Source organism: Naegleria lovaniensis (assembly GCF_003324165.1).
Source record: "Naegleria lovaniensis strain ATCC 30569 chromosome Unknown tig006, whole genome shotgun sequence".
NCBI lineage: Eukaryota > Heterolobosea > Eutetramitea > Acrasida > Naegleriidae > Naegleria > Naegleria lovaniensis.
This window is the reverse complement of record NW_025407828.1, coordinates 334,224-360,578: the sequence shown is the minus strand read 5'-3', so window position 1 is coordinate 360,578 and position 26,355 is coordinate 334,224. Positions and strand designations below refer to the sequence as shown.

Below are 26,355 nucleotides of genomic sequence, written 5' to 3'. Positions count from 1 at the left end.
AGTTCAGGTTTGATCGTCTGTTATTGAAAGCTCGCTCAACAGGTTAATGGTTTGTAATCGTGCCAATTGCAATTTTTGCAGTTGTAAGAACATGTCTTCGTGCTTGTGGTACACAGACTCGGCTGCCTCCTTAAAAAATATAAACGCATGGTTCAACATCTCCAGGAAGCTAGAGTAACGAGATCTAAGCTTGAGGTATTCCGCATTGTGTTCAAGTAAATTTGAAAGACTTGGCTCGGGAGGTATTTCTTGTTTAGATTCTTGAGCTATTTTAGATTCTTTCATCCACTTTCTCCGTATTTCCCTTTTTCGAGATGCTAACTCGTCTTTGTAAATAGCTCTATAATTGTATATTAAATGCTTGCATTGCTGAATTCCCAAAACATGTAGCAAAGTAGATCCCTCCAAAATGTCGTACAGCAAGCATCCAACAAGCTCAAATAGCTCTTTGCAAACTGTACATGTGCTAAGAGATACTCCATTAACTATATTTTGTGCAAGTGCTTGGCAGGAATTTTTGATCATGTTTTGGATATACCCCAAGTAGATGCAATTTGCATCCATCTGGTTTGCTTCATCAAATACAAATGTAGATCTTATAACTTTTGCTCTGTCAATAAAGAATGAAGGTTGTTCATGTCTGGTAAATAATGAGATATTACCGACAAAACACAATTTCTTTGACACACCGAATATTTTGTCGTCCTCTGGAAAAACGATATCATGTTCTTGCAGGTAGTCGTAAACAACAAAGGTGTTTGATCTGTCTTCCAGAGCTGGTAGAATTCTAACAGTATTGGCAGAATACTGAATGTTTTTGGCTGTAATTACTTGATGCAAGGGAAAGTCTTTGAGAATTCTCTTTTCAATAAATATTTCAATATTCTCAAAAGGATACACTCTGTAAATATACTCTTCACTCATTGGTATGGCTTTGTTCTCGCTTTTGTTTAAAACTGACACTAAATAGTATCTGCAATATTTAAATAAACACTCAGTTCCTAATGTTTTTTTTGAGTTAAGAAGTGAAACTTCTGATTGGAGTATTTGAAGAACATTTTCCGAGTTTGGTAATTGACTGTAGTATTCAATCAACCTCTGATAAATTTGATGTGATAAGGTCAAATGTCCTGATTTCAAAAAAAGAGATGCGCTTTGGTGAAGATGTTCAACCATTTTCTCTATTGAACTCTTTGGAATAGATTTCTCGCTGATGACAAAACGATGTGGAACCATCGAGTCTTCAAATAAATGCCATAGATTCTGGGGAACATTTACAATCTTATATCTGGGTTGAAGTAACTTGAGAAGCCCGTCCTCAATAGACAGCACATTTGTAACGAAGAACTCCATCTCGTGAAACGCAGGTCTAGAGACATCAATACCATTGTTTCTAAAGCTTTCATAAATGATACTAGAGTACCATAGTTGGCAATATGCCAGATCAATGACTTGATGAGGACTAATAGTTCTAACATATTCCTCTAAAAATTCCTGTGCGGTCAAGTACTGGCACAATCGTAGTGAAACGTGAATTAGTTGTTGGATGTCACGATCGTTTCTAAGGTGATGAACGGAAAAGTCATATAGTTGCCCAAATGCCTCATGCATTTTGGCTTGCAGTTCACTACTACCGTTTAAGATTAAAAACCATGAAGGAGCCTTCTCATGACTGTACAAATTGTTGCAGTATTCCATCATCTGGCAAGAAGAAGTAGGACTGTTGAAAAGTAATTTTACGTTGTGCCTCAACCCATCCAAATCTTTAGAGTGAGTCTTAATTAAAACTTTGAGAATACTTGCATGGATCTCAAGCGGAGACCCATGAATCAGAAACGAATGAACAGATATCACCCAAATGATAAAGTGAATATATACATTTTCGTTTGAAAAGGACCAAACTTCTACGAATTCATCTACAATATCCTTATGCTCCGATACGAGCTGATGAACGTTACCACTACTAAACTTGTACATTAATTCATCCAAATCATGATGAGAAAGTAAAGAGCTCTTCATCATCTCCAACAACATCTTTGTTATACCTTGATGATCTGTTGAATTTTCTTGTGGCATTGTGGCTTTTGTGATCGATTTCGAGAAATTTTTATGTGCCTAAAGTTGAAAATATAATCAATTTTGGAGCATCCAAATATGCTTTGGGCTTGAGTACCTCCGTTGAAAATTTGTATGGAGACGATTTCGTTCATATCGGTCAGTAGCACATGCTCATACCCTTTTCTATTTTGTTGAAGGATGAATTTGTCATGTTTTTTGAAATTTCTCATCCTTCCACTTTTTAAAAGCTAAAAAAAATCAAGGTCGTTTGTGTTCCATCGCAAAGTAAGTTCACTAGAGAGATAGCCTTCGTCTGTGTCAAACAGCGTTTATTTTATGAATCGGATTATTGTTGGTACTCGTTAAACGAACCTGCTCATCGATTAGAATCATCATGACTGAAGGCAAGCAAGTGGAACATGTAACATACATTGTTGCTGGAAACAAGTTTGAAATCCCATCGAGATATGAAGTGAAGAAGGTGATTGGGCAAGGAGCATATGGTGTTGTTGTGTAAGTGCGTGCAAGGTTTTGTTGTTTTAAAATAATTTTTATGTTTAATGATAACTTTTATGATAACAAATATGATCATCAAATTTAACGTCGCTCAACATGTTGTTTTTTCGTGCGATGATCATACATTTTCAAATTTATATTTTTGGTATAAATCATTACTATTAACTAACCACCCGATCCATTACATGCAGATCTGCGTGGGATAAAGAACGAAATGAAAACGTAGCAATTAAAAAGATTTTCAACATTTTCGAACATGACAGAGAATATCAAAAGAGAATTTTGAGAGAAGTTAAAATTCTTCGTCATTTTGATGCCTGTGAAAATGTCGTTCAATTATATGATTTAATTCTTCCTCCGTCCTTTGAAGAATTCAATGATGTTTATATTGTAATGGAATTTATGGATTCGAACTTGAGACAAATGATTAAATCAAACCAGGAGTTGACAGACCAAAACATTCAATACTTTTTGTATCATTTGCTCAGAGGCTTGAAGACTATCCATTCAGCTAACGTTTTGGTAAGTACTAGAAAATTACTGTGGAATGCTCATTTACATATGAACACTTGAAGCACAGAGATATTAAACCATCTAACATTCTCATTAACGGAGACATGGAAATCAAATATTGTGATTTTGGATTGTCACGTGGAATTGAATCTGATACAAATCCAAAAATGTCAACAACCTATGTTGCAACACGTTGGTATAGAAGTCCAGAATTGTTACTCATGTGGGACCAAGCCGGAAAGGCATTAGATATATGGAGTCTTGGATGCATTTTTGCTGAAATGCTCGACAAGCCACCAAAAAGAAGAGTTCTTTTCCCTGGAAAAAATTATCTCAACCAACTGGATTTGATTCTAGACGTCACAGGAACTCCTCCAGAAGAAGATATCAGAGGATGTGCCAAGGCCAAGAGATACATGTCTGGTTTGCCTCACAAGCCCAAGCAAAATTTCAAAGATATTTTCCCACATGCTAATCCGTTAGCAATTGACTTGCTTGAAAAGATGTTGGCTTTTGACCCATTGAAGAGAATAACAGTTGAAGAGGCTCTTAAACATCCATATTTGGAAACCATGTACGAAGAAGATGATGAAGAAGATGGAGTTGAGCTTTTCTCTTTCAATTGTGACAACGACATGCCACTCGAGAAAATCAAAGAACTTTTGTACGAAGAAATTGTGGACTTCAACAAATGTCATGGTGTTAACCTAAAACCAATTATTTTAAATCAAGTGTTTGAAGTAAAGGAATAACAATTTTAATGGTTGAACATGCTGTCAAAGTAGTTGCACAAGCGATCCACATACTTTTTAAGGGAATTGGGTGGTTGTTGTTCCAACGACCTCTCACCCACGATTGAATCAACAACATCAAAAAACAAAATGCTTTACACAACCTCACGAGCTGCTCTTTCTCCCATCAAGTCGTCGAAAAAGTGGTCCACCCGCACATCAACATTATGCATTTTGTTTACTAATTCAATAAGGACATATTTTCATCACAGATACACTCATTCAGATCCACACCTCCACACCCCTCCTCTCTCCCCATCGTCATCGGAACAAGCCCATCCAAGAAGTCAACAGCAGCTTCTGGATATCATGCATCAAGTGAATTATGTTGCTGAGCACAACCAAAAACTGTTGAGGGAGTTCGAACAATTAAAGAGACAACTGGAAGAAAAAGAGACAAAAAGTTTGTGCTCTTGGATTGATACCAACCCGTTCAAATTCGGAGTGTTATGTGGAACCATAGTGTTCATGATGGTTGTCACTAGGTTAGAGCTGAAGAAGAACAAAATGAAGGTGTCTCAATTAAGGGAAAAATTAAACGAGTTAGCACAGCAGAAGAAGCTAGCAGCATTCAACGGGAGAGGAAATTAGAAACTTCTTGAAATACTCGCGTTCATCCGTTTCAGGCAATGAGGTACTGTCAATAAATGGCATTTCGAATCCATGTTTGAAACAGACTGGTTTTTAATGAATAACAGACAATTGTTATTTCGTCACATAAAATTACACACTAACACCATGATCGACGACTAATCTGGCACACTCGTTTGCTGCCAACTGAAGGTTGTGAGGAGAGTAGACATGTACGTATTTGAATGGGGGAAGAGATCCAGCAGATCTTTTAAAACCAAGGCTTCGTAACAAGATCTTGCATTCCTCAAATGATCCCAATGAAGGTACCTCGACTACTACTGGATAGGTATATATTGTGGAGCTTTCTGTAAGTGAGTCCATGACTTCAACTCCCACCACAATTTCACTTTGGTTACCAAAGGGAAGAGGAGTTATCACCATGTCGTTACTCACATTTTCGTGATGTACTTCCCTTATGCCTTCCTCCAGCTTAAAAAAGTAGGAGAATCGTAGATGATCTGCCCTGCAGTTTTCAATCACGTGAGAAAATTCAGTGTCAAATGCAAAGCCCGAGGTGGGTGTTACGTTAAAGTTACAGTGTCTGGATGATTTAAGGATCTTGAAGGGATGGTCGAACGTGGAACTGGTTAACGAATTGGTATCGGTAACGGTTAAGGTGATGACATAGGTAACGTCTTCCTGAAGATTAAAAACAGGATATACGAGAGTGGTATTGTAATAATCAATAGCAGTCCCGTTAATCGTCCAATTAATCATCAAATCATTGGCAACGACAACCTCAATCATCACATCATCAGTATATTTAATCTCATATGTTTGAGGTGAAACATTTACTACCGTAATATTGGGAGCAAGGTTTTGACTCTCTACCATTTCGGTTGCCATTAAGGAGGCAAATATGAACACAGCAAGCAAAGAAGCAACGAAGTAGGAGGTGGTCATATTTTTTCTAGAAATGATACTGCTATTACTGTAATATCCTTGGCTCAACTCCAACATTTCAATTATTATTTTTCTAATCGCAGCGTTCTCAATTTTTTCACCATCACTTTCTACTACACTTGTAGAAAGTGATGACATCGGAGCCATGAAACCCCAATTACAAAAAAATGTCCAAGCTCGATCTCAGTGATTCCAAAGTGAAACAGGCTCTTGATGATGTTACGAACTCCAAGCTCGTTTATGCTCTCTTGAAACACGAAGGAGTCTCCAACAAGGTCATTGTAGCATCAACCGGAGATGATCTTCGTGATATGATTGATGACTTGAACGATGGAACCATCATGTATGCTTTGATCCGTTTTGTAATTAATGACGCCACCAAGTTTGTTTATGTGGTATGTTGAAGAGTTTTTTTGATCCAACAAAATTTATGTTTTTTAAATCATCACTAATAATTTATAATTATAATATTATCATCTCATAATTGATGAACTGGCCAACACTGCTATCCGCAATTCTTCACTCTTGACAACACCTCTGTTGACCACAAAAATGATGTGTGAAATTTGACGGATGATGACCGATACCTGGCCAACAACACTCTTATTCACCAAACTCAAGGGATGGTGTCCAGAGGGTATCGCCAACCAAATCTTCAAAGGAAAATTCCAAAACTGGAACAAGGACATGGAATTTTATCTGTAAGTTTTAAATGTGAAACTGATCCGAATTTGATTTTCAATTTAAATTTAATGGCATGTCATCTTTTCAATTTCACTAACTTAATTCTCAAACACTTCTTAATATTCTATCTCGTACGTACACAAATAGTAAAGGAAGATATCACTTGTCTATCTATGCTCGCAACGAAGAGGACATTGATGAACAAGCTTGGATTAAAAAGTTGAAAATTAGTGCTGGTTCTTCCTACACTCAAAGTTCCAATGTGAAAGATTTGACAGTTTCACAAGCAAAACAAAACATTGCATCTGCTAAAACTGAGGTCAAGAAAACTGAGGTGGGAATCAATGATAATGAAAGAAACAAATTTTGGCAAGAGGAACAAGAACGTCTCAAGCAACAAGAACAAGACAAGAAAACCCCAGTAACAAGAAATGATTACAAGAAAACAGAAGAAAGAAACCAATTTTGGCAACAACAACAATCGTCCACTTCTTCTTCTGGTGTTGTGAAGAGTTCTGATCGTGTAAATGAAATTCAACAAATGAGATCATCTTCTAACAATTACTGGAAGCAACAACAAGAAGAAAAACCGTCTCAAACAGAAACAAAACCAAAAGAAGTCATTCGTGGTAATAAGGATTTATTCAAAAAGTTTGAGAATTTGAGTGTTCAACAGCAAGAAGAGCAACCAAAACCAAAACCACCAATTTCAACAGGAGCCACCAAAAAACCACCCGTGTTCCAACCACCTCAACAACCACCAAGATTCGACGATGAAGAAGAAGAGGAACAACCTCAACAATATGAAGAAGAATATCAACCATCCTATGGCCAAAGTCATGTTGAGTCCCATGCTGAAGAAGAGGAACAACCTCAACAATATCATCATCAACAAGAGCAATACTATGAAGAGCCTCAACAGCCTCAATATGAGGAGGAACAACCTCAACAATATGAAGAGGAAGAGGCTTCACAGCCACCTTCAAGTTCTGGATTTTCCAAGCCTGCCAAACCAAAAGGGTATGTTTGTTTTGAATATTTGTTTCATTAATCTAATCATCGACACTTTGAATCATTTCTAGATACATGGAAAAGCAAATTGAACAGGGACGTATCTCACCCACAGAAGTCGAGGAACTCACCAAGCCAACTAAACTTCCACCTCCTCCAATTCCAAGTAAACCAAAGAGACAAGAGTTGGTTGCCATTTATGATTTTGAGTAAGTAATTCATAGAAAATGCAATATCTTTTACACATTGTTCTTATTACAACAGAGGCCAAGACGGAGAAGAACTCTCATTCCTCGAAGGAGAAGTTCTCTATTTGGTACAAGACGAAGGAGAATGGTGGTTAGCTGAAAATGCTGCTGGTCAACAAGGATATATTCCTTCCAATTACGTACAAATGCAATAAATGTAATTTAGATTGAAATAATTGGCCAGTGCTAATTCTGTAATGACGTCTTAACTGGATTCTTTTATTAAGATTTGTTTTTTGACAAACTTTTGGCTCAATGAATGTAGGTCAAATTAATCTTACTCATAAACCTCAGCGAATGCAGTGGACGATCTTCCAAATATTTCAGGAGTGTACATTTCTTCTGCTTTTGCAGGTGGAATCACAAAACTTCCAATACTTGTTGCTCTTGCCACATAATTAAATTCATGAATTCCTTCCCATAACAATGATGAAAATGCTTCCACTCTTTCATCACGAATATTGTGATGTTCATACCACGGTTGACGCCACCAACAATAAAATCTTCTTCGATGGTTCCTGTTGGAATGATCATTGTCAGAACCAATTTCAGCAGTCGAAGGCGTTCCTTTCAATTCAGGATTAATGGGTTCCAATCCAGCAGGTAACATGTCGACCAATGCTACATGATATCTTCGACTTGTATTGGTGAGACGAAGTTTCACTCGAACCAATTCACCTGCCTTAAATCTCCAACAATTTCTTTCAGGATCATATTTAACATGTTCTGCATTGGTGACATGTTCATAACTTCTTTCAACTTGAAATCCATATTCAAGTGCATCCATTAAAAGATTTTTTTGTGAATAATCCATTCCAATTCTATAATATAATCTTCCTTCACCTTGTTTAGAAATGATCAGTGTCTTGTTTTGAGAGTTATTGCTTGTTGATGAAGATGATGAGGATGATGATAACAAATTGGTATGAGTATTTGTATGAGTATCCTTCTCAATTAAATAAGACATTGGAATTTTGATCAATTTTTCATCTTTGGAACGTCCAATAAATTCTTGTTCACCACAATAATCGTCACCAAGCCATAATTTTGTTACAAAATTTGGTGTTACACCTTCAAATGTTCTAAAATACGTATTTAACGCAAGTAAAATGAATGAATTCTCTTGAGTATTTCCCCATCTTCCCTTCTTTTTGTGTGCCAATAATCCTTTCACAATTTTTGGAATGATTGTATTTTCAGGAGTAATGGTAATAAGAGCTTCTAAACAAATTCCATCTGTTCTTCGATCTGAATGAAGCATGATCAATTTTGAAGTTTGAACATCTCCATAACTTGTTATAAAGTTTGCTGTTTGTGCTGTTTCATTCACTCTCTTGCATAGAGTTTCAATAATTTCTTTCACTGTTGAATTTGCTGTTTTTGCATAACACAAATACAATGTGGTAGCAATCCATGCCAAATATTCTAAATTTCCATTTCTCACTTGTTTGTATAATTTTTCAGCTAAATCTTTCACTTCTCGATCATCTAATAATGCAGCACAATAGTAAGCATATGCCTTAATAGAACGAATACTCTCTTCAGAATAATTTTGACAGTAATTTTCAATAGTTTTGAGAACATTCAATAATTTTGAAATAGTATTAGAATTCACTGAATATCCTGCTTTCTTTGCTCTTGCCAATGAATGTGCGACATGACATGTCACATATGGTGAAGCTAATGAATGATTATAATAACTCCAATAGGAATAAGCACCAGAGGGATGTTGTCGACTCTCCAATAATTGAATACTCTTTTGAACCAAATCATTGATTTGTGTTTCACTTGGAAGATCAGGAACGTTGAATGCTTGTAAAACATCTTTCAATGCCACAATTGTTAATATTTTGCTTGCCAATTGTTCACAACATTCAAACGGATAAGAATATAAATAAATGAATGCATCAGTCAATGAAGATAAAGCAGTAGAACTTGTGGTGATATTGATACCACCAAATTGAGGATAAACATTCTCAGGTGCACGAATGGGTTGAAATACATTTCCATTGTTATCAACTTCACCATAAGTGGCAAATCCTTCTGTGGTTGCAGGTGTAAAAACTCGAATTTCTTTTTCAACAGCATCACCAAAATTAATTCCTCTATTTGCTATGGAAACTCCAACTTGAAAACGAGCAATTCCAACTTTTTCTGTCATCATTGGAAATCTCAATTCATGTCTACTCATGGCTGGAATTTTAACATTTAATCCTCTCTTTGATTCGTCCAATAATGTCAAATTTGTGAATCGAATGGCAACATTCACATTTAAATCCATAAGAGTTTGATTTTGTAACACACATGTAAATTCAGCACAATCTCCAAAATTCAAAAATCTTGGAAGTGAAGGTCTAATATTCAATGGTAATTGTGCAGTCATTGAACTTTCAGAAATTCCAAAATGACTTTCATCTTTCAAAGCAACTGCAGTAATTCGATACTTGGTTAAATTATCTGGAAGTGTTAAATTCACCGTTGCAATACCATTTTCATCGGTCATTGCTTTTGGACTAAATATTGCAAGTGGATTGAAATTACTTCGGACTGAAATCGAGGAATCTTCTTGAGGGGCATCCATTTCTCCCTCTGTACAATCTGCTAACCTCTGTTTGCATGCACCACAACAACTACAGCATGGGACAGCACAACTCTTCTTACAGCAACACCGTTTCGCACATTCTTTTTCAATCATTCTAGGCGGTTCGTTAAATCTAATGTCATCAAATCTCTTGACAAATACATTGCTTCTCAGAGACCATCTTGAAGTGCAATTACTATTTCTTGAAACAACAAATGTATCAAGTGGATTTGAAATTCGATAACCAGTTAATGAAAGCACAGCTTCATCCACAGCAACAATACACACTTCACTGTTGCGTACGAATTGTTGAGTGAGAGCATCTTTCACAGTGACTTGAATAAATGTGGATGATCCTGGAGTGAGAAATTGTTTTTCAGGTTTCACATCCACTTGTAATTCATGACTCAATTTTGAGACATTAATAGTACAATTTCCAGAGGCAAATGCAGGTTGTTTTGGTTCATTGTTCAAGACATTTCCAACGTGATCTACTCTCGATTCAGATCCACTCATTTCAACCATAATTTTAACATTTGGAATGTGATCTTTTGTAATGATGAATGAAAATTCAGTACAACCATTCGAAGGATCAATTTCAATTGGAATTGGTTTTTCGAAAATTCCATCCATACACATGCTCAATACACCATATAAATGACCATCTAATTGTGATTGTATGAGAATGGTTGCCTTATCTCCAACACTATATTCATTCTTATCTGGAATGAGTAAGAGAGGTTTTTGTTGTAATACTTTTCCAACACGTTCTTCTTTTGCATTCTTTCCACCTGTCACATAAAGTGAACTTGAGCAAGAGTTTTGTAATCCACTTTCAGGATCACGAATTGAAACATGAAAATCATAGGCTCCACCATTTTCAAACTGAATTGGAAATTCTATGGCTGAATCTGAATTGGATTTGAATGTTTTCTTGAGAATTTCAACTTTTTCTTGAACATATTTAAATCCTTTTTTCACATCCACATGTGTGGTTACAGTGAGATCCATATCAATATTTGGAATTAATTCACCATTGATATTTGTGGTCAACAATGATACCATGACAGGTGTGTTTGGCTTTGTGAATTGTTTTCCAAATTTCAATCCACAATAATATTTGCATGGATGTACCACAAACGATGTGCTTGAAGAAATGGTTTGTCTGTTAATATCTTGAACTGTGGATTCAATAGAAATGGAAATAGGTACTTTCTCAATTCGATTACTTTCTTCAAATAGCAATGCAATTTGATGTTCTCCATTCATGTCTGTCATGCCTTGGAAAGTGGTACTGGCTGATAAATTGTTGACACCCAATGAAAAAGAAGGGGTAAGATAGGATCCAAACCAGCTTCCAAATGGTGAAGCCGTACTCTTTCCAAATGAATAACCACTTCTATTGGGTGGAATATAACTGGTCTTATTTTGTCTAATGATATACGAACATGTGCCTCCAGAGATTCCACCACCACTGTAGTATTGAGCACGAGTGGTACACAAAGCAGCAGGACCATTCACCACATAATTTCCAGGTTGAACACTGCAACTTGAATTGAATTCAGGAGTTCGAAATTCTTGAACTTGGAATGAATGAGACATGGATAATGGACTGAAATTGATGGTATGATTTCCTAAATTTGCATTATCAGGAATTTTGAATGTAAAATCAAACGTTCCATTGGATGTGAGAGTGATGCTTCCAGAATGATACTTGCTGGAACGAGAATCGAATATTGTGAATTCAGAGGTCGTGTTGCTATCTTTTGGTATTCCAACACTGTAATTCTTCTTGACTGGATCTCTCAAAATGGTTCTAACAATTCCCTTAATTGAAACTGTTTCTCCAGGTTTATATAAACCTCTGTCATTGAATATTTGATAACTAATTCCAGTGTGTGGATAATGACGACTTAAATAAACATCTGGAATGAAACACTTGTCATTTCCATGGTATGCAATCACTGAACAATTACTATTCAAATTACTATTCCTCTTCATGACTCCAATACCACTCTCTCTATCAGGTGTGCTTGAAATTGAACCACTTTTCACACTGATATTTTCTTTCATGATCGATCCATCCATCAATGAATTGACCCAATAATACAATGTACAATCAGAACTATCATAAATGGCATCAACAGCAAGTTTTGTCACTTGTATCCATGCTTGATGAATAGGTCTATAATTCCATTCTCCTTTCCAACTCGATTTCTCTGGTTCCACAACAATAAATAACTGTCCAATATTTTCTTTTGGATATTGAAGTAAAAGTGATAAATCAATATCTGTATCACATGGTTCATCTTCTTGACCATTTGTATTGATGGTTGCATCCAGAACTTGTTTTCCAGGAAATGTATAATTCGTGTTACTGTATGCATTATAATTGAATACATTTGAATTGTATTCATTGGGTTCCACCTGAAAAACACGACAATGAATGGCTTGTAAATTCATTGTAACCACAGAGAAACTTGGTTTCGTATTCACAGTTGGATCTAAAACCATGACACCACTTTGCAAAGCTTGAAGTGATTGGGCGGCATTTCCAATGTGGAATGTTTTGGACTTGTCACCTGAAAGATGTTGTCCCCAAACATCTTGGAAAGTATTCTCATTAAAGGTGACCTTATAGTTTGTTTTCCCCTTAATTTTTCCACTAATGGTGAGATAATTACCATTTGGATTCAATTCCATTCTTTCAATTTCAGGTTCAACTCTCACTGTATTTTCATCGAATTTTTCAAGATCAATATTATTTGAAAAACTGATCGTTAATGGTTGCATGGGAAGTAGTGATGCTTCATAAGATTGGGTAATTGTAAATGCAGGATAATTCTTTACAATGAAAGAGGATGGTTTTTCAGTGGGTAATGGTCCTTCGAGTCCTTTCACACCTGCTTTAACAGTCACATTCAAACTTTCAATCCTATGATTCAAACTTGTTGAAAAAGTGAACCATAAATGTCTTCCTTTTGGAGAATTTTCTAATTTTGATTTGTAAGAATAATAAATATTTGAAGCTTTCTTTTCGAGATTCAATTCTTTCATGAGTCCCATGATATATTCCTTCACTGAAGGTGTTTCAGATCTTCCATCATTCGAGACAAGTTTCAACATGGGGAGAGAGGTATCGACATTCACAAATGGTAAAACATTCTCAGGGTTAATTTCTTGATCAAATTCCAAATAGAAAATTGGAAATTCATTGAGAGGAAATGAATCTTGATGCTTTGGTAAATAATCTCTCAAATAAAGTTTTGGTGTCTCAAAAGAAAATTTCACATCATGTTTCAATATTCCACCAATTTTTGATTGAGTTCCTGCCTTAATAGTCACATTATATTTCGTAGACATGTCAAAACGATAGAGTGGTTCATAGATGAGTGTTTTCGTTCCCAACCATTTGAATTTTCCTCCATTCTTTGGTAATGGTTCAATATTCACAGGAATGTTTTCATTCGACTCGACATGTTCAACACTTGATATTGAAACCATTGGTTGTGAAAACGTAATACTCCAATATGGAACTGAAGCATCAGAAATTTCACCTTCAGGTAAATATCGAATCACCATTAATTCGGATCCCATCAATTCCTTCTCTTCTTGAATGAGTTCAGCTGGTTTTTCCAAACTCACAGGAGGTGGAAATTCTTGAGCAATGATTTCTGCAGTGATTGGTGCGTGGAGTGATTTTTCTCTGATTCAACAGAGAGATATATGACAACAATCACAAAACAATATTCATCACAACAATCAATTTGATCATCCATTCATGATTCATTGCGTGACACAATAACAACGATCAATAAAATTAATAAATTTAAAAATATGAATTGGATCGATGAAACCATTCTCTCACGTGATGATCAAAACCTACCTCATGAAAAAATCCTTGACATCCGAAGAAGTTGGATCATGTTTGATCTCTGGAATTCTCTTCAACAAGGAATCAATTTCAGCTTCTCCGAGACATGTCACTTCAGCTCTGATGGTGGCGGAATTTGTCTTGCTTTCTTGATCACGACTATCAACACTCTCAGACATCAACAACGCTCCTTTAATATCTTGTGGTAAAGGTTCTCGAACAATGATCTTGATACTTTCATCCATGTGATCACTGGACAAGGATCCATAACTTGGCAAGACTGCCAGCGGTGATATCGGGAACGAAGAATTAAAATTACCAAACATGATTTTTTTTTTACAATTGTTAAGATTCATGCACAACCATCCCAAATCAAATTTGTTTTAGAGGCATGTCACACACGTTTGAATGGGAGAGGTTACACCTACAATACACACACTACAGTTTTAACAAGTCGATGAAATTTTCAGAGAGAGTACGAGAACAGTAGTGATTCCAAGGATTTGAGGAAATGAACGTTAGACATCTTTCCTCAAATGATCATTTCCCAAATCGAGCAACTAACATCTTTTCGTTTCACACAAAATTACTTCCTTTTTGAGAAATTTACTGTTAACATTCTTTAATTTCACACCACTATAAAATTAAGGTGGTCATTTGTTCTTTGGATTCATCAAAAAAACCAACCACACAAAAACACTTCCTAAACTATTCCAACCCAATACACATGCACACAAGAAGTCACGACGTGAAAGACACATCCTCCACTCAATCCCCAGAAGTCAGAGACATGAAACATGGTTACATTGCTGGAGACTCCTCTGAAACTCTTCCAGGTGGTAGAGAGAGAGGTCCTCGTGAACACTTTGAAGAAATTTGCCAAGACGATAATTATGAAGTGGCAAGTCATCACATGAACGTGAGAGGAGATTATACAGTTGTATTCAAACACAAATTTGGAGGAAAGGACCAAACATTCCCTAATATCTCTAAAGAGAAAATTGAGAGTTGTCCATCAAGAATTAAGAATAGAATTCTTAAATAGATCTCACAAAATTCAAGCTCTTTTGTGTAAATAAAAAAGACTCGTGTCCATCAGGAATATCTTTCTTTCAATGTGTTTACTCTTTTGTGTGTGGACCTAAGTACAATCAGAAGGACATGTTTTAGGAATTGCAAATAACACATTTGGATTCTCCACAATCTTTGGGATCATGTCATAGTAATTGGTAGTCTCCCAAACATCAGTGTACGTTTTGAACGTAGTGATACCATAGGCAGAATTACTCAATAACCAACATTCATTGGTATTTTCTTGACGCTCATCCTTAAACACAACATCGGTGAAGGTGTAAAATGGATCTTGGGAATGGGTTAATTGCATGCCTTGATAATTTCCAATACGAATCTTGTTCATGGATGTGTACGAGCTATATGTAAAACAGAATGGAGCAAAGGCATTACCATGCACAAAAGTGGAAGAACAAGTACATTGAGGCGATGATGAATTTGAATTGAATGCGTACGAAATGAGAAGGACTCCTTCTTGAATAGTAATGGTTGTGTACGAATTTTTTTGTCCATTAATGAGAATGGATGTAATATCTTCTCTTGACTTGCGTCGAGATGCATCAAAGTACCGTGTGGAATACTGGGTGGTATTGTAGCCATAAATCAAATAGGAGACAGTGTGAACAGGAGGAAGGCAACATTGAGGTTCCCCTTTCTGGTATGTTTGGGCAGTGTTAAATCGCGCAGCACTACCAAAAGATCTTTGTGGCAAAGAGAAACATACAGTGGCAAAGAGACAACCAATGAATGCAACTAATAGCAATGCAAGAGTGCTTATCTTCATGTTTCAAAGTTTAATCTTTTTTTCTTGTGGTTGGATCCGGTGAATTCCACAACTGTTATTTATTCATTAAGGAATTTGCATCAAACCACCTTCCATTTATTTACCACAGGTAACTCCGTCCCACGCTTGGACAAACTCATGTCAAGATGAAATTTGCAGTTGGTGGATCTCGTAAAATTAATAGTTTGGAAATTGATCCAAATTTGATTAATAACGGCCAGCAAGACGGAGTGAACAAAGATACGAACTGAATAACCAAAGGCGAGCTGTAAAACTGTACATTTGGACTGGTGAGGCAAAACTTTTGCCCCTGCCACCAAATCATCATTCAAAAAATGTTCTTTTCATCCATTCTTCAGCAGCTGAGCAATCAGCAACCGACTGGTATCAACAACGCAACAATGAATATTGGATTTAGAACTCTCGGATTAAATATTCATTTGCAAAACATTCCTTTGGACGAAGGTGCAGAATGTCAGGAAACTTTCTCCGACGTTTATTCAACACAATCCCAACCATCGATGGCTCAACCACAAATTCTTCCTTCATCACCACCTTCAACGGGCAATAGCCTGTTATTCCAACAGATTTTGGCTGCATGCAAACAAACTTCATTCGACAGCAACAAACTTTCATCTATTGAGTCATTAGCTTCCTCGTGCTCGAAAAGCAACTCTTTCCACTCGATCTCTATCCAAGAACTTGGTACCATCTTGGCAAGCTTTGGTTTTGAAGCTAACAAGCTACAGGCAATATCTATCTTGAAAAGATACAATCAACTGGCTGGAATGACTTGTTATGGTGTGGGTGAAGCGTTGAAAAAGTCGTTCACTTTTGATAATTCAAGATGTCAGGCACTGCAAGATTTATTTCATATGATTCATGATAGAGGTCAAAATTATGAACTCGTTCTCAAGGCCTTTGATTTTCGTTCAAATCAAGAACAGGCAAGAAAACTATTATTGTCTTTTCAATAACTTATAATGAAGGATAATACAGTGTGGATCATGAATTCATCCTTGTTACGTCCTTGTTGTCGTGGTGCTATTTTCTTGGTGTAATAGGATCGCTTTCCACAACCTGATTCGTTGGAAGCAGCTCGTGGATGGCTCGTTTTAAATCATCCTTAGTGCATGGCTTTAGCAATACTCGATCGATCAGTCCATGCAACGAAACGGGTGAATGATCATTGTCGTTACATGCACATGGTAAATGATGATGATGACTGCTTGGCAGATCTCTACAACTGCAACATACGTCTCCAGTGACAAGTACAATCTTTGGAGATTGAAACCCATATCGACTTCTAATTTCTTTCGCTGCTGAAAGGCCATCCATATTAGGCATACTTTTGTCAGTGAATATAAGGCGATGTTGTTGAGGATTGAATTGCTGTACTAATTCTTTACCATCACAAACTCCTAATGCATCATAACCAATAGATTTTAACAGTTTGATTAACACTGTTCTGTTAATGGCATTATCTTCAGCAACGATGATTTGTGGAGGAGTGGTATGAGAGTCAGTATGACACGAAGATTGAGAACAAGCATTCATATACTTGTCAATGTATGTTTTTTGAATATCTAACTGTCGTGATAAGGATGGTGGTAATGTCTCCACTGTTGGTGCAAGCAAGTGAGCATGAGGAGGAGCATGATGCAGAGCTGTCGAAGGAGAGTAACCTGAATCTGCAGAGAATGTAGATAGTGATGAGTAAGAATCTTCAGAAGCGTCTGAGTGGACAGTAGCAGTGGTGGTTGGAGAGTTTTCATGACTCTTGTATGTATCAATTTCTTCTTCATGTGCTGCCCCACTTCTTTCAATGGTATAAGTAAGGTAAAACAAGTTCCTTGACCAACTTTGGAATCTACATTAATATTTCCATTCATCAAATGTACATTGTTCTTAACATTTGCCAAACCTAAACCTGTGGATGGAATTGACGCACCTGTACAGAAAGTATGCAGTTGAACGAATGGCTGGAATAATAAATGCATTTGGTTTGAGTCAATTCCTTTTCCATGATCAACCACTTTGAATTCAAACAGAGTACACTGTGGTGACCTACGACGTGAAGAAGAACATTCATCGTTGTTGTTTGTTTCATTCAAATCATAATTGTGTTGTTTCGTATCACAATGTAACTCAACGGTTTGACCTGGCATGGAAGCTTTCACAGCATTACTGATCAAGTTGATAAGACATTGTTGAAGACACGATGGATTACCCTTCACTACCAAGTTCTCAACGTTTTTGCTTGTCACTAACCGAACGAATACGTTTAAGGGTTTGGAATAACCTTTCATCACATTTGCAACAGTTTTTAAGCAAGAATCTAATCTAAATATCTCATCATTATCCGTATTCGAATCGTTAGAGGTTGTTGGAGTTGAATTTGTTGATATTCCATTCAACTTTTGATCAATTTTGGAAAAATTTAAAATATCCTCAATCAAGGTCAAAATGATACCGGAAGCGCTCTCAACATTCTGCAGCAATTCTTTTTGCTCCTCACTGAGGTTGGTGTCCTTAATTAATTCAATACTACCTAGACTTGATAAACACACTGTCCTAAATTCATGTGAAATGTGTGAAATAAATTTTTCTCTCGTTTGTAATTCATTGTTGAGCAACTCGTACTTTCTATTGAGGCACTCTGTAAAAGACATGATATATAAAGAAAAGATCATTGTAGAGAGAGCACAAGGAAATGTCTCCAAGACAACCATGGAACATTCACGAAAAGTTATTGAACGTAATAATACATAGGCAAAAATTTGAAAAAACATGAACCCTAAATAATGGAGGGAAATGTAAAATGGAACAATGATACGCCATATAGAATGTCTCATTCTTGATGTACTTCCAATGATCAAAAGCTTCAATGGTAATAACAAGAGTAAGGGCGTTCTAAACCAATAAAATCTCACTGTGAAAAATACTAAGGATACGATGACCTGCAATCAATGTTGAAAGTCATTGATGCAATATTTGTCATTGTGATAATAATAATTACAACCAACTGGAGGGCTTCTAGGACTTACCTTTGTTAATTGTTGTCTACAATACGAGTCTTGTTGAGAAGTGGCTTCTTTCGACGTCGTAAATTTGTAAGTATACTTGGAGCTTTGTGTTGGACACCACCCATAAAACAATGAGAGTATATTCTGTTTGAGGAATTGTGTCGCTCTTTGAAAACAATTCATCCTATTCGCTGCACTCGGTAAATCCAAGCTAAAAGAATATCCAGAAAACATCATTACTAATAATATCAACGTATTCACACATCCATAATTCACAAACGTGTGTGCACCCACTAAAAAGTAATCAAAAAGTACTCCATATTTCACAATGAACAGTTGTAGGCAAAGAATTCGAACCCACCATTTGGTTTCTTCAGATTGGTCAATTTGTGTCGTTTCCGTTATATCCATTTCAATGTTCTTGCATTCGGTGCGTGAAAATCTTCGTTGTCGTTTTTTCGTCTTGAAAGAAAGTGATTTGGTATGATCCACAAAATCATCCTTACATTGGGTGTGCGGTTGTGTCGTCATGATGATGGTTGGATCATGCTGCTGCTGATGTTGAATCGACATTCGATGTGTTTCGTGTGTGTTTAGAGAAGTAAATGTGTTTGTCGGTTGCTGCTGATATTAACTCCTTGTTCTTCCGTTCTTGAGGAGTTTGTTCGATTGGCCACAACAACTCAAATCAAGGATGGGCGGGTTGCTTTTTTAATTGTTGTTACAACACCATCTCTTGAGAAACATGGTAAACATGCTCTTGATCTATTGTCCAAACAAAACTCAACCACCACAACAGTAAGTGTCTTTTCTGGGCAGTTCTCAACTCTCCTTATGCGATCAATCTCATTGGTTTTACCAGGAAGTTAGTTTTCAATTTGGAATACAAATTTTTGTGTAATACCCACATACTTTTTGGATGCAATGCCACTCTGTCCATACATGTCTCTACCATCAGCTGTTGGTTGGGGATTAAAGCTTTACTCAACAATAAAGCATAGTTTTGGTGTTGAATCAACCTTTCAAATTTGGTGTGTTTCTATTTTGGTAAATAACAACAGAACTCATAAAGAAAATAGCAATTACATTCGAGAAATCTTGATTTGTCTCAAAATGTGATGCGTTGAAGGTGTTGGTTGATCCAATGGATATTCCAGGAAGTATGTTTGTTCGTCATCTTGGAGAAATTCATCATGGTTGAATGTGTCAAGTGCTGTTTTACTTTCTCAATACAACAAATCCATTGGTAGGAATTGGGTTTGATAAATTATTGGTAAATACATTGTCTGGAGTCAGATTGAAAGAGTTGCATTCGGAAATTGCAATAGACGGATGAGAAGTATGTTCAGAAATAGTGTTTTTCGTAATTTCAATAGTTTCACATCCTTTGATGACAATTCCATTCTCTCCATTGGCTGTTATAATATTGTCAGTAATTACTGCTGATGACTCTTTTGCTCTAATTCCAGAAGTTTTGTTCATTTTGATTTGATTTTCTTTCACAAATATCTCTGCATGTCCAATGATACTAATTCCGTCTGAGGCATTACCAAAAATTTCATTTCGTTCAATATGTGCTTTTCCTTGTTCAATGACTACAATTCCTTGTTTTTTACCGTTCCTAATAGTGTTTCCAATGATTTGAGGGTGTGCTAGGCTTTTAACTTCAATGCCAGAGAAACTATTTTCAAAAATTTCATTTCCAGTGATGAGTACTCTAGTATCTGTTAATTGGCCTTTTAAATGAATTCCACTTTGTGAATTGTTTGAAATGATATTGTTCCTGATGGTTGGGAATGAGTTTCTAATTTCAATTCCTGCAAAGCTGTTTTCATAAATCTTGTTGCCTTCAATAACTCCAGAGCAGCCATCCACAAATAATATTCCACAAAGCTTTCCTCTATAAATTTCATTCTCAATAACATCAGCTGTAGAGTTTACCGAAATCTCAATAGATGCAAATTGGTTTTCAAATATCTTGTTGTTTTTGATTGTCACTTTACATTTTTCATGTGCGACAATTCCAGCACTTGCTTGACCGAAAATAGAATTTTCAAATATCTTTACGTCTCTACAGTCATTCGACATTTGAATTCCTAGTCCTTTGTTTCTAATAATTTCATTATTATGGATGGAGCCTGCCGATTGGTTAAGTATTATGGCCTTTCCTGTTTGGCTGGATACTAAACTTCCAGAAAGTTTGAGGGTTGCCTTGTCACATTGAACAGCTGTGGTGTTAAACAAGAATTTGCATTTGTCAATAGTTACGACACTTCCATGCACATCACATGCAATTCCGTTGACATCTTTAAACTCACAGTTAGTGATCTTGAGATTTGTTTCAGAAGAGTTAGAAACAATGTTCGCCTTTCTAAATCTGCAATTTCTAATCTCACAATCACAATTAATGTCAAGTTTTACACCAGTGTCATATTCGTCATTCTTTTTGAAATATAAATTTTCAATCACCACATTTGAATTGCTGATAATCAATGGCGTTTTCGAGAAAATTATAGGACAACCAGTTCCATCAACTTGATCCTCTCCAATAATGTGAATAATTTTGTGACTAAATTTGGAGTCTATTACAACATCTTGTTGTTCTTGATAGAGACCCAATTTCAAGTGAATAATCACCTTTTGTTTAAAAGATTCAGAATTAACTTCATCAAAGTGTAAATTTTCTCCAATTGTCTCAACAAACTGTAACGCTTCAGAAATGGTACAAAAGTCGCCTTTACCATGAATGTCCACAATGATAATATTTTCTTTTGGTGCAATACGAGGAGAAGTGGTTTGATTGCCAAGTGATGGCGTTTGATCAGTCATTTCAGTATCCTCCTCAGGTTGTTTAATTGGCTTTGAGGATGTATTAGGTACCACTGTTACATACTTGGGATGAGGTCGGATGGATTTTAGTGGAAGTTGTTGTCCAATTCCTTCTAAAAATATCTCAGAAAATGATTTCAAGCATTTCCAATATGGAGCGTGTTGTGCAATCACCTGTTTGATTGCAATATTAGTTGCTTTAGAAGGAGGTTTTGATGTTAGAGGTGAAAGAGGGTGGTTAAGCAAGCTTTTGAGTGATGCAGTAGCACAGCTAGCAGTAACATCTGTTTTGTACCCTCCTTCTAATGCTAAAACAAGCTTACCTCCAGCTAATTGTTTTAGCATTGCAATAATATGTTCATAGCCAGTAGGCGTTAGAGACATTCTCTTTCCTAAAATATCTCCTTTTGCAGCGTCAAAACCTGCTGAAACAATCACTAAATCTGGAGCAAACTCATGACATACTGGAATAATAATTTGTCTAAAAATTGCAATGTAATCAGCGTCACCAAAAGTAGCTGTTGGTGATATTTTGAAATCTTTGGGTGGTAAAGGAACATTAAGAGTGAATCCTTCTCCCTTTCCAATACCAACTTCTTCAAGAGATCCTGTTCCAGGGAAGTAACTTTGTTCAAATCTGTGAATTGAAACATAAAGCACAGAAGGATCATCTTCAAAAATTTCTTGAGTACCATTTCCATGATGGATATCAAAATCAATGATGGCCACCTTGTTGACGTTCTTAAACTTTTGAGCAACACGTGCTGCAACTGCAACATTGTTAAAGAAACAAAAACCCATGGGATCTTCAGTTTGAGCATGATGTCCTGGTGGTCGAATGATAGCCATTCCATTGTCCAACTCTCCATTTAAAACTTTCTCTGTCAATTTGATCACTCCTCCTGCAGCAAGTCTTGCAGCCTTTAGACTGAATTGATTGACATGAATATCTTCATTCTTGTACTCATTGTCTGATACAATACCTTGAAGGAGCATGTTACAACTTTCTGTTGGGGTAAATTGGCCTTTAAATTCAAAAAAGTCATTGATATACTGCTCGCTATGGACCAAGCTTAGCTCTTGAGTAGTAACTTCACGAGATTTCATAATTTCACATTCTTCCAATAAATGATTTTCTTGTATCATATTCCAAATGTGACTAATACGAACTGGTGTCTCAGGAATTGGTCCCTCATGTAAACACATTCGTGGATCATACAATAATCCTGTTTTCTTTGCTTGATAGGGTTGCCCATTAAATGTCTCCAAGGTCGGTATTTCTATTGGACCCAACACCAAAAACTTGCTTTCCATACCTGACTCTGCAGATTGAGAGGTGGTCAAAACGGCAGTCATACTTCTTTCACTATCAATGACGGTTAAATTATGTTTGTTTTTTTCAATAAATTCTTGAATGTCAAGTCTTCCACTTAAAAATGAATCAATGTCAATCACTTCTTCATTGTTTTCTGCGGATTGCCTTACAAGTAATACTTTTGAATTATTCTTTTCAACTAAAACCTTTTCACAGTATGTTTTAAGCTGTTCAATTGAATCAAGGTTTAAAAATAAATATTTTCTGTACTGAGAGGTCATTAACGACTCAATGGTCGGATTTTCATACTCCTCTTCGGTTTTTCGCTTTTTGGTTGAGGCATCTTGAGCTCCCAAAACTCTCTTTTGGTTTTGATTTTGGTTGTCTTCTGTGGTTGAAGGTATTGGTACTAATTTCCAGTCACGAGCACATTCAAATAACCAATTTTTGTCCACTCGTTTAATGCCCCATTTAAGAGAGGTTTCATACTTGGGTCCGCTTGGCGTCTTGTACAACAGATGAGTATTTTCTTGGGTCATGTTGCTTGAAAACCTTGCACCCATTGCCGTAATTAAATATTGGAATCTAAGTTTTTCTTTTTTCGAAAATCCAGAAAGAGCAAAGTTCTATTGAAACAACAATTATGAGTGTTAAAATCGCAATGGGTGAAACTTACAAATGATTGCATTTCAGTAATTGGATAATCCTTAACGGGATAGTGGAGAGGGTTTTGAATTTTTCTTCCATGTTTTTCTGTAATAACAAGTGGTTGAACCTTTGAAAAAACAATAATAAATGAATCATTTTCAATTCCTAAAACAAAAACTTACTCCGTGAACTAAAATACAATCATCAAGCCAAAAACTAGAGACAATTGTTTTCTTATCCTCCAATGCCTATTCATATTTAGCGATCGTCACTCTTTTAGAACAAAACATACCTTGAAATAATTTTCTCCTTTTTGTAGACTTGTAAGCAAGTGAGTGATGCTGCTTTTGTAAACGGTGGTCACTTCTCCTCCTAGTTTCTTTATCATTTCTTTGTACAGTTCTGCTTCATTTTCGTCAAAATTGATGGTATCGACAAGAAACACACATCCTTCTAAGAATTCGGGAACCTCTTCTAGATTAATTCCTGCCTCAGAGATGGCATTGGTTGTTCTAGTTTGTGGCCCTTTTCTTCCTAAAGGAGTTGTTCATTAAAGAAAGAGCGAAAGAAATTAAAAAACGATTTTAAATTGAAACTAAAGATATCACTGATTCTTTTTTCACTTACTGGTTGAAGTTGATGTTGTTGACATACAGATGATGATTATTAAAATTTAAGGAATATTTGATGGAGCAAGTCAGAGAGACTCTATGTGATGAATTTTTTCTTCTCGATGGCCAACTACGATAAAGGGTATATTTGTAAGATATTAAACCCAGATTTTCAAAATATTATTATTTCGATAAAATCAGAGATTCAACGACACAATGAAAGGATGGAAATTGTTTCGACACAGACTTAAAGCTTTTCGACTTTGTTGCGAAACAAGATTTCAGAAAAAGAAAAGCGGCAAAATATTTTTTTTGTGCTCATCTTTTCAAACCTCTCACACAAGGAAGCAGTTGTGTTTTTAAATCATTAATGTGTGTATTAATTACACAGTGTACATTTGATCAGTTGAATTTTGAGTGTTTTCTGTTGTTGTTGTTTCACCTTTAACACTTGATTTTCGTCTTTGTGTTATGGCATCTAAATCAACTGTTGGGGAAGTAGTGCTCATAACCGAAGGGTTGGTGATGGTTTCAGAGCCAACCATAATCACTCTTTCTTTTGAGGCATCTTCTAACTTTTCAAACAACACATTCTTGTCTTTGCCACTTGGAGCCTTTCTTGGTGCCCTTTTTGCTTGCTTTGCTCTTCCAATATTTAAATGAACAATTTTACCTTCCTCATTGGTTGCCTCTGTCAAGTTGGATGAATTCGTTGGTGTTGCAAAATAGGCACTAGTTGTGTTGTTGGGAGATGTGACTTGAGGTGATTTTACAGATTGAGATTTTTCAGGAGTAACAACGATGGATGGAGATCCTCTGAAAGCATTACCAGTCATCATTGGCGATGTTTCAATCTTGTCGCTCAAGCGTTTGTCAGATGAAACTGGTTTTAACATGACTGATGAGGGAGAAAAATTTGGTGTGAATACAGATCTACTTCTCAAATGAGGAGGAGCTGTTTTGACTTCTCCCAAATCCAACATTTTGTTGGGTGTGGTGGTTTGTTCTTGATCCACTGCTTTGTCCAAATTGTTGCTATTGGAAGAATGGATATCATCAAGTTTCTTTTCTGCTTCGGCAAGTGGTGATACCATTGATAACACTTTCTTGTGGGTTGTTCCTGCTGTGGGTTTTAACATCATAATTACAGGTGGATGTCCAGAGCCTGATTCTGATCCTCCCAAAATGGCAACATCGTTGCACCAACCTCCCTTAATTTTGCTAGATCTGCAATTAGGCGAAAAATTAATTTCCAATGTCGAATGTTTCTTTTTGAGAGTTTGTGCAAATGATATATAGTCTCTACAAAAAAATGTTATAGATTTGATTTTTGGATTGTCATCGAGTTTGATTTGTAAATGAAATGGCAAACTTGAAATTGAGAACTGGGTAATTTCTGAAAATTTGAATTCATGAGAGCTGTATGCAAAGGATTGTTTTTGAAGTAACATGGTTGATTCTAAATCTGAAAACAATTGATATTTCAAAAAAAAAAGAATGGCCGTTTGTAGGGATGGGATCACAATTTTTGCTTTCGAAAAAAAATAAATATTACTTACAATCATGTTGTTGATTGAGTATGAGAACTTTAAAGTCCACAATGGTTTTGCCTAACATTTGAGCTACAATACCTCCCGTAGCAGGTTTCTTGTTATTGTCATCTACTGAGCCATTCTTGTCTTGTTCCATAGAAACCCTCGCAGGCATTATATCGTTTTGTAGCTGTGAGTTCTTTTCTCCCAATTCAATGGTCTCTAATGCTTTTCCAGCCTGAATGTGATACAATTCTCTCACCAAGTTGTATATCGAAGTTGAAGATTCAATATTCTTGCATTTCAAAGTCACTTGCTCATTGTCAGTGTCAAAAACAAATGTCACCTTCTTCTTGATACATTTTAATGATGAAATATCTTTGTATGAAATATTCAATTTTGGTTTCTTGTTGAGAATTCGGTCTTTACAAATAAATAAAGTAGATTTTGACAGCAGTGATCCGACTTCAAACTCTCCAACAACACAATCATCAACACGAAATTCTTTTCGGAGCTGTTTGTCGAACGCTTCTGGTTCGGGTTGATGTGTTGGGTCACCCCCAACAAGAAAATGATGATCACCATCTCCCATACGGGATTTTGTGAGGTTGACCATGGCCAGTCGTTGAGAGATGTTCTTTCGATGATTGTAGACACAAGAGTGATAATTTCAACAATGTATTTTTTTGATTGACACTTGAATTGGTGATGAAAATTCAGCAAACAT

General features: G+C 36.2%; 12 protein-coding genes across 12 annotated transcripts; 5 read left to right on the top strand and 7 right to left on the bottom strand.

Moving 5' to 3' along the window:
* Positions 1-3: 3 nt before the first annotated feature.
* On the bottom strand, positions 4-2,076 carry C9374_013401 (uncharacterized protein; the record flags this gene model as incomplete). The annotated part of the gene is made up of 1 exon (XM_044689274.1): positions 4-2,076. The coding sequence occupies one exon, from the start codon at positions 2,074-2,076 to the stop codon at positions 4-6; it is 2,073 nt and encodes a 690-aa protein (XP_044553810.1).
* A 114-nt stretch (positions 2,077-2,190) lies between these two features.
* On the top strand, positions 2,191-3,839 carry C9374_013400 (uncharacterized protein; the record flags this gene model as incomplete). Its single annotated transcript, XM_044689273.1, has 5 exons — positions 2,191-2,218; positions 2,307-2,343; positions 2,446-2,571; positions 2,766-3,096; positions 3,150-3,839. The coding sequence occupies 5 exons, from the start codon at positions 2,191-2,193 to the stop codon at positions 3,837-3,839; spliced, it is 1,212 nt and encodes a 403-aa protein (XP_044553809.1).
* Positions 3,840-3,968: 129 nt separating this feature from the next.
* C9374_013399 (uncharacterized protein) lies at positions 3,969-4,469 on the top strand (the record flags this gene model as incomplete). Its single annotated transcript, XM_044689272.1, has 1 exon — positions 3,969-4,469. The coding sequence occupies one exon, from the start codon at positions 3,969-3,971 to the stop codon at positions 4,467-4,469; it is 501 nt and encodes a 166-aa protein (XP_044553808.1).
* Positions 4,470-4,601: 132 nt separating this feature from the next.
* C9374_013398 (uncharacterized protein) lies at positions 4,602-5,471 on the bottom strand (the record flags this gene model as incomplete). The annotated part of the gene is made up of 1 exon (XM_044689271.1): positions 4,602-5,471. One exon carries the CDS (start codon positions 5,469-5,471, stop codon positions 4,602-4,604), a length of 870 nt encoding a protein of 289 aa, XP_044553807.1.
* A 110-nt stretch (positions 5,472-5,581) lies between these two features.
* C9374_013397 (uncharacterized protein) lies at positions 5,582-7,512 on the top strand (the record flags this gene model as incomplete). The annotated part of the gene is made up of 5 exons (XM_044689268.1): positions 5,582-5,809; positions 6,036-6,115; positions 6,246-7,118; positions 7,181-7,318; positions 7,374-7,512. 5 exons carry the CDS (start codon positions 5,582-5,584, stop codon positions 7,510-7,512), a joined length of 1,458 nt encoding a protein of 485 aa, XP_044553806.1.
* Positions 7,513-7,634: 122 nt separating this feature from the next.
* C9374_013396 (uncharacterized protein) lies at positions 7,635-14,138 on the bottom strand (the record flags this gene model as incomplete). Its single annotated transcript, XM_044689267.1, has 2 exons — positions 7,635-13,644; positions 13,825-14,138. The coding sequence occupies 2 exons, from the start codon at positions 14,136-14,138 to the stop codon at positions 7,635-7,637; spliced, it is 6,324 nt and encodes a 2,107-aa protein (XP_044553805.1).
* Positions 14,139-14,539: 401 nt separating this feature from the next.
* Positions 14,540-14,857, top strand: C9374_013395 (uncharacterized protein; the record flags this gene model as incomplete). Its single annotated transcript, XM_044689266.1, has 1 exon — positions 14,540-14,857. One exon carries the CDS (start codon positions 14,540-14,542, stop codon positions 14,855-14,857), a length of 318 nt encoding a protein of 105 aa, XP_044553804.1.
* Positions 14,858-14,953: 96 nt separating this feature from the next.
* C9374_013394 (uncharacterized protein) lies at positions 14,954-15,667 on the bottom strand (the record flags this gene model as incomplete). Its single annotated transcript, XM_044689265.1, has 1 exon — positions 14,954-15,667. One exon carries the CDS (start codon positions 15,665-15,667, stop codon positions 14,954-14,956), a length of 714 nt encoding a protein of 237 aa, XP_044553803.1.
* A 335-nt stretch (positions 15,668-16,002) lies between these two features.
* Positions 16,003-16,644, top strand: C9374_013393 (uncharacterized protein; the record flags this gene model as incomplete). Its single annotated transcript, XM_044689264.1, has 1 exon — positions 16,003-16,644. One exon carries the CDS (start codon positions 16,003-16,005, stop codon positions 16,642-16,644), a length of 642 nt encoding a protein of 213 aa, XP_044553802.1.
* Positions 16,645-16,711: 67 nt separating this feature from the next.
* C9374_013392 (uncharacterized protein) lies at positions 16,712-19,224 on the bottom strand (the record flags this gene model as incomplete). The annotated part of the gene is made up of 4 exons (XM_044689263.1): positions 16,712-17,537; positions 17,619-17,649; positions 17,739-18,627; positions 18,715-19,224. 4 exons carry the CDS (start codon positions 19,222-19,224, stop codon positions 16,712-16,714), a joined length of 2,256 nt encoding a protein of 751 aa, XP_044553801.1.
* Positions 19,225-19,911: 687 nt separating this feature from the next.
* Positions 19,912-24,137, bottom strand: C9374_013391 (uncharacterized protein; the record flags this gene model as incomplete). The annotated part of the gene is made up of 5 exons (XM_044689262.1): positions 19,912-23,463; positions 23,514-23,612; positions 23,668-23,733; positions 23,778-24,019; positions 24,113-24,137. The coding sequence occupies 5 exons, from the start codon at positions 24,135-24,137 to the stop codon at positions 19,912-19,914; spliced, it is 3,984 nt and encodes a 1,327-aa protein (XP_044553800.1).
* A 342-nt stretch (positions 24,138-24,479) lies between these two features.
* On the bottom strand, positions 24,480-26,244 carry C9374_013390 (uncharacterized protein; the record flags this gene model as incomplete). The annotated part of the gene is made up of 2 exons (XM_044689261.1): positions 24,480-25,561; positions 25,656-26,244. 2 exons carry the CDS (start codon positions 26,242-26,244, stop codon positions 24,480-24,482), a joined length of 1,671 nt encoding a protein of 556 aa, XP_044553799.1.
* Positions 26,245-26,355: the final 111 nt, after the last annotated feature.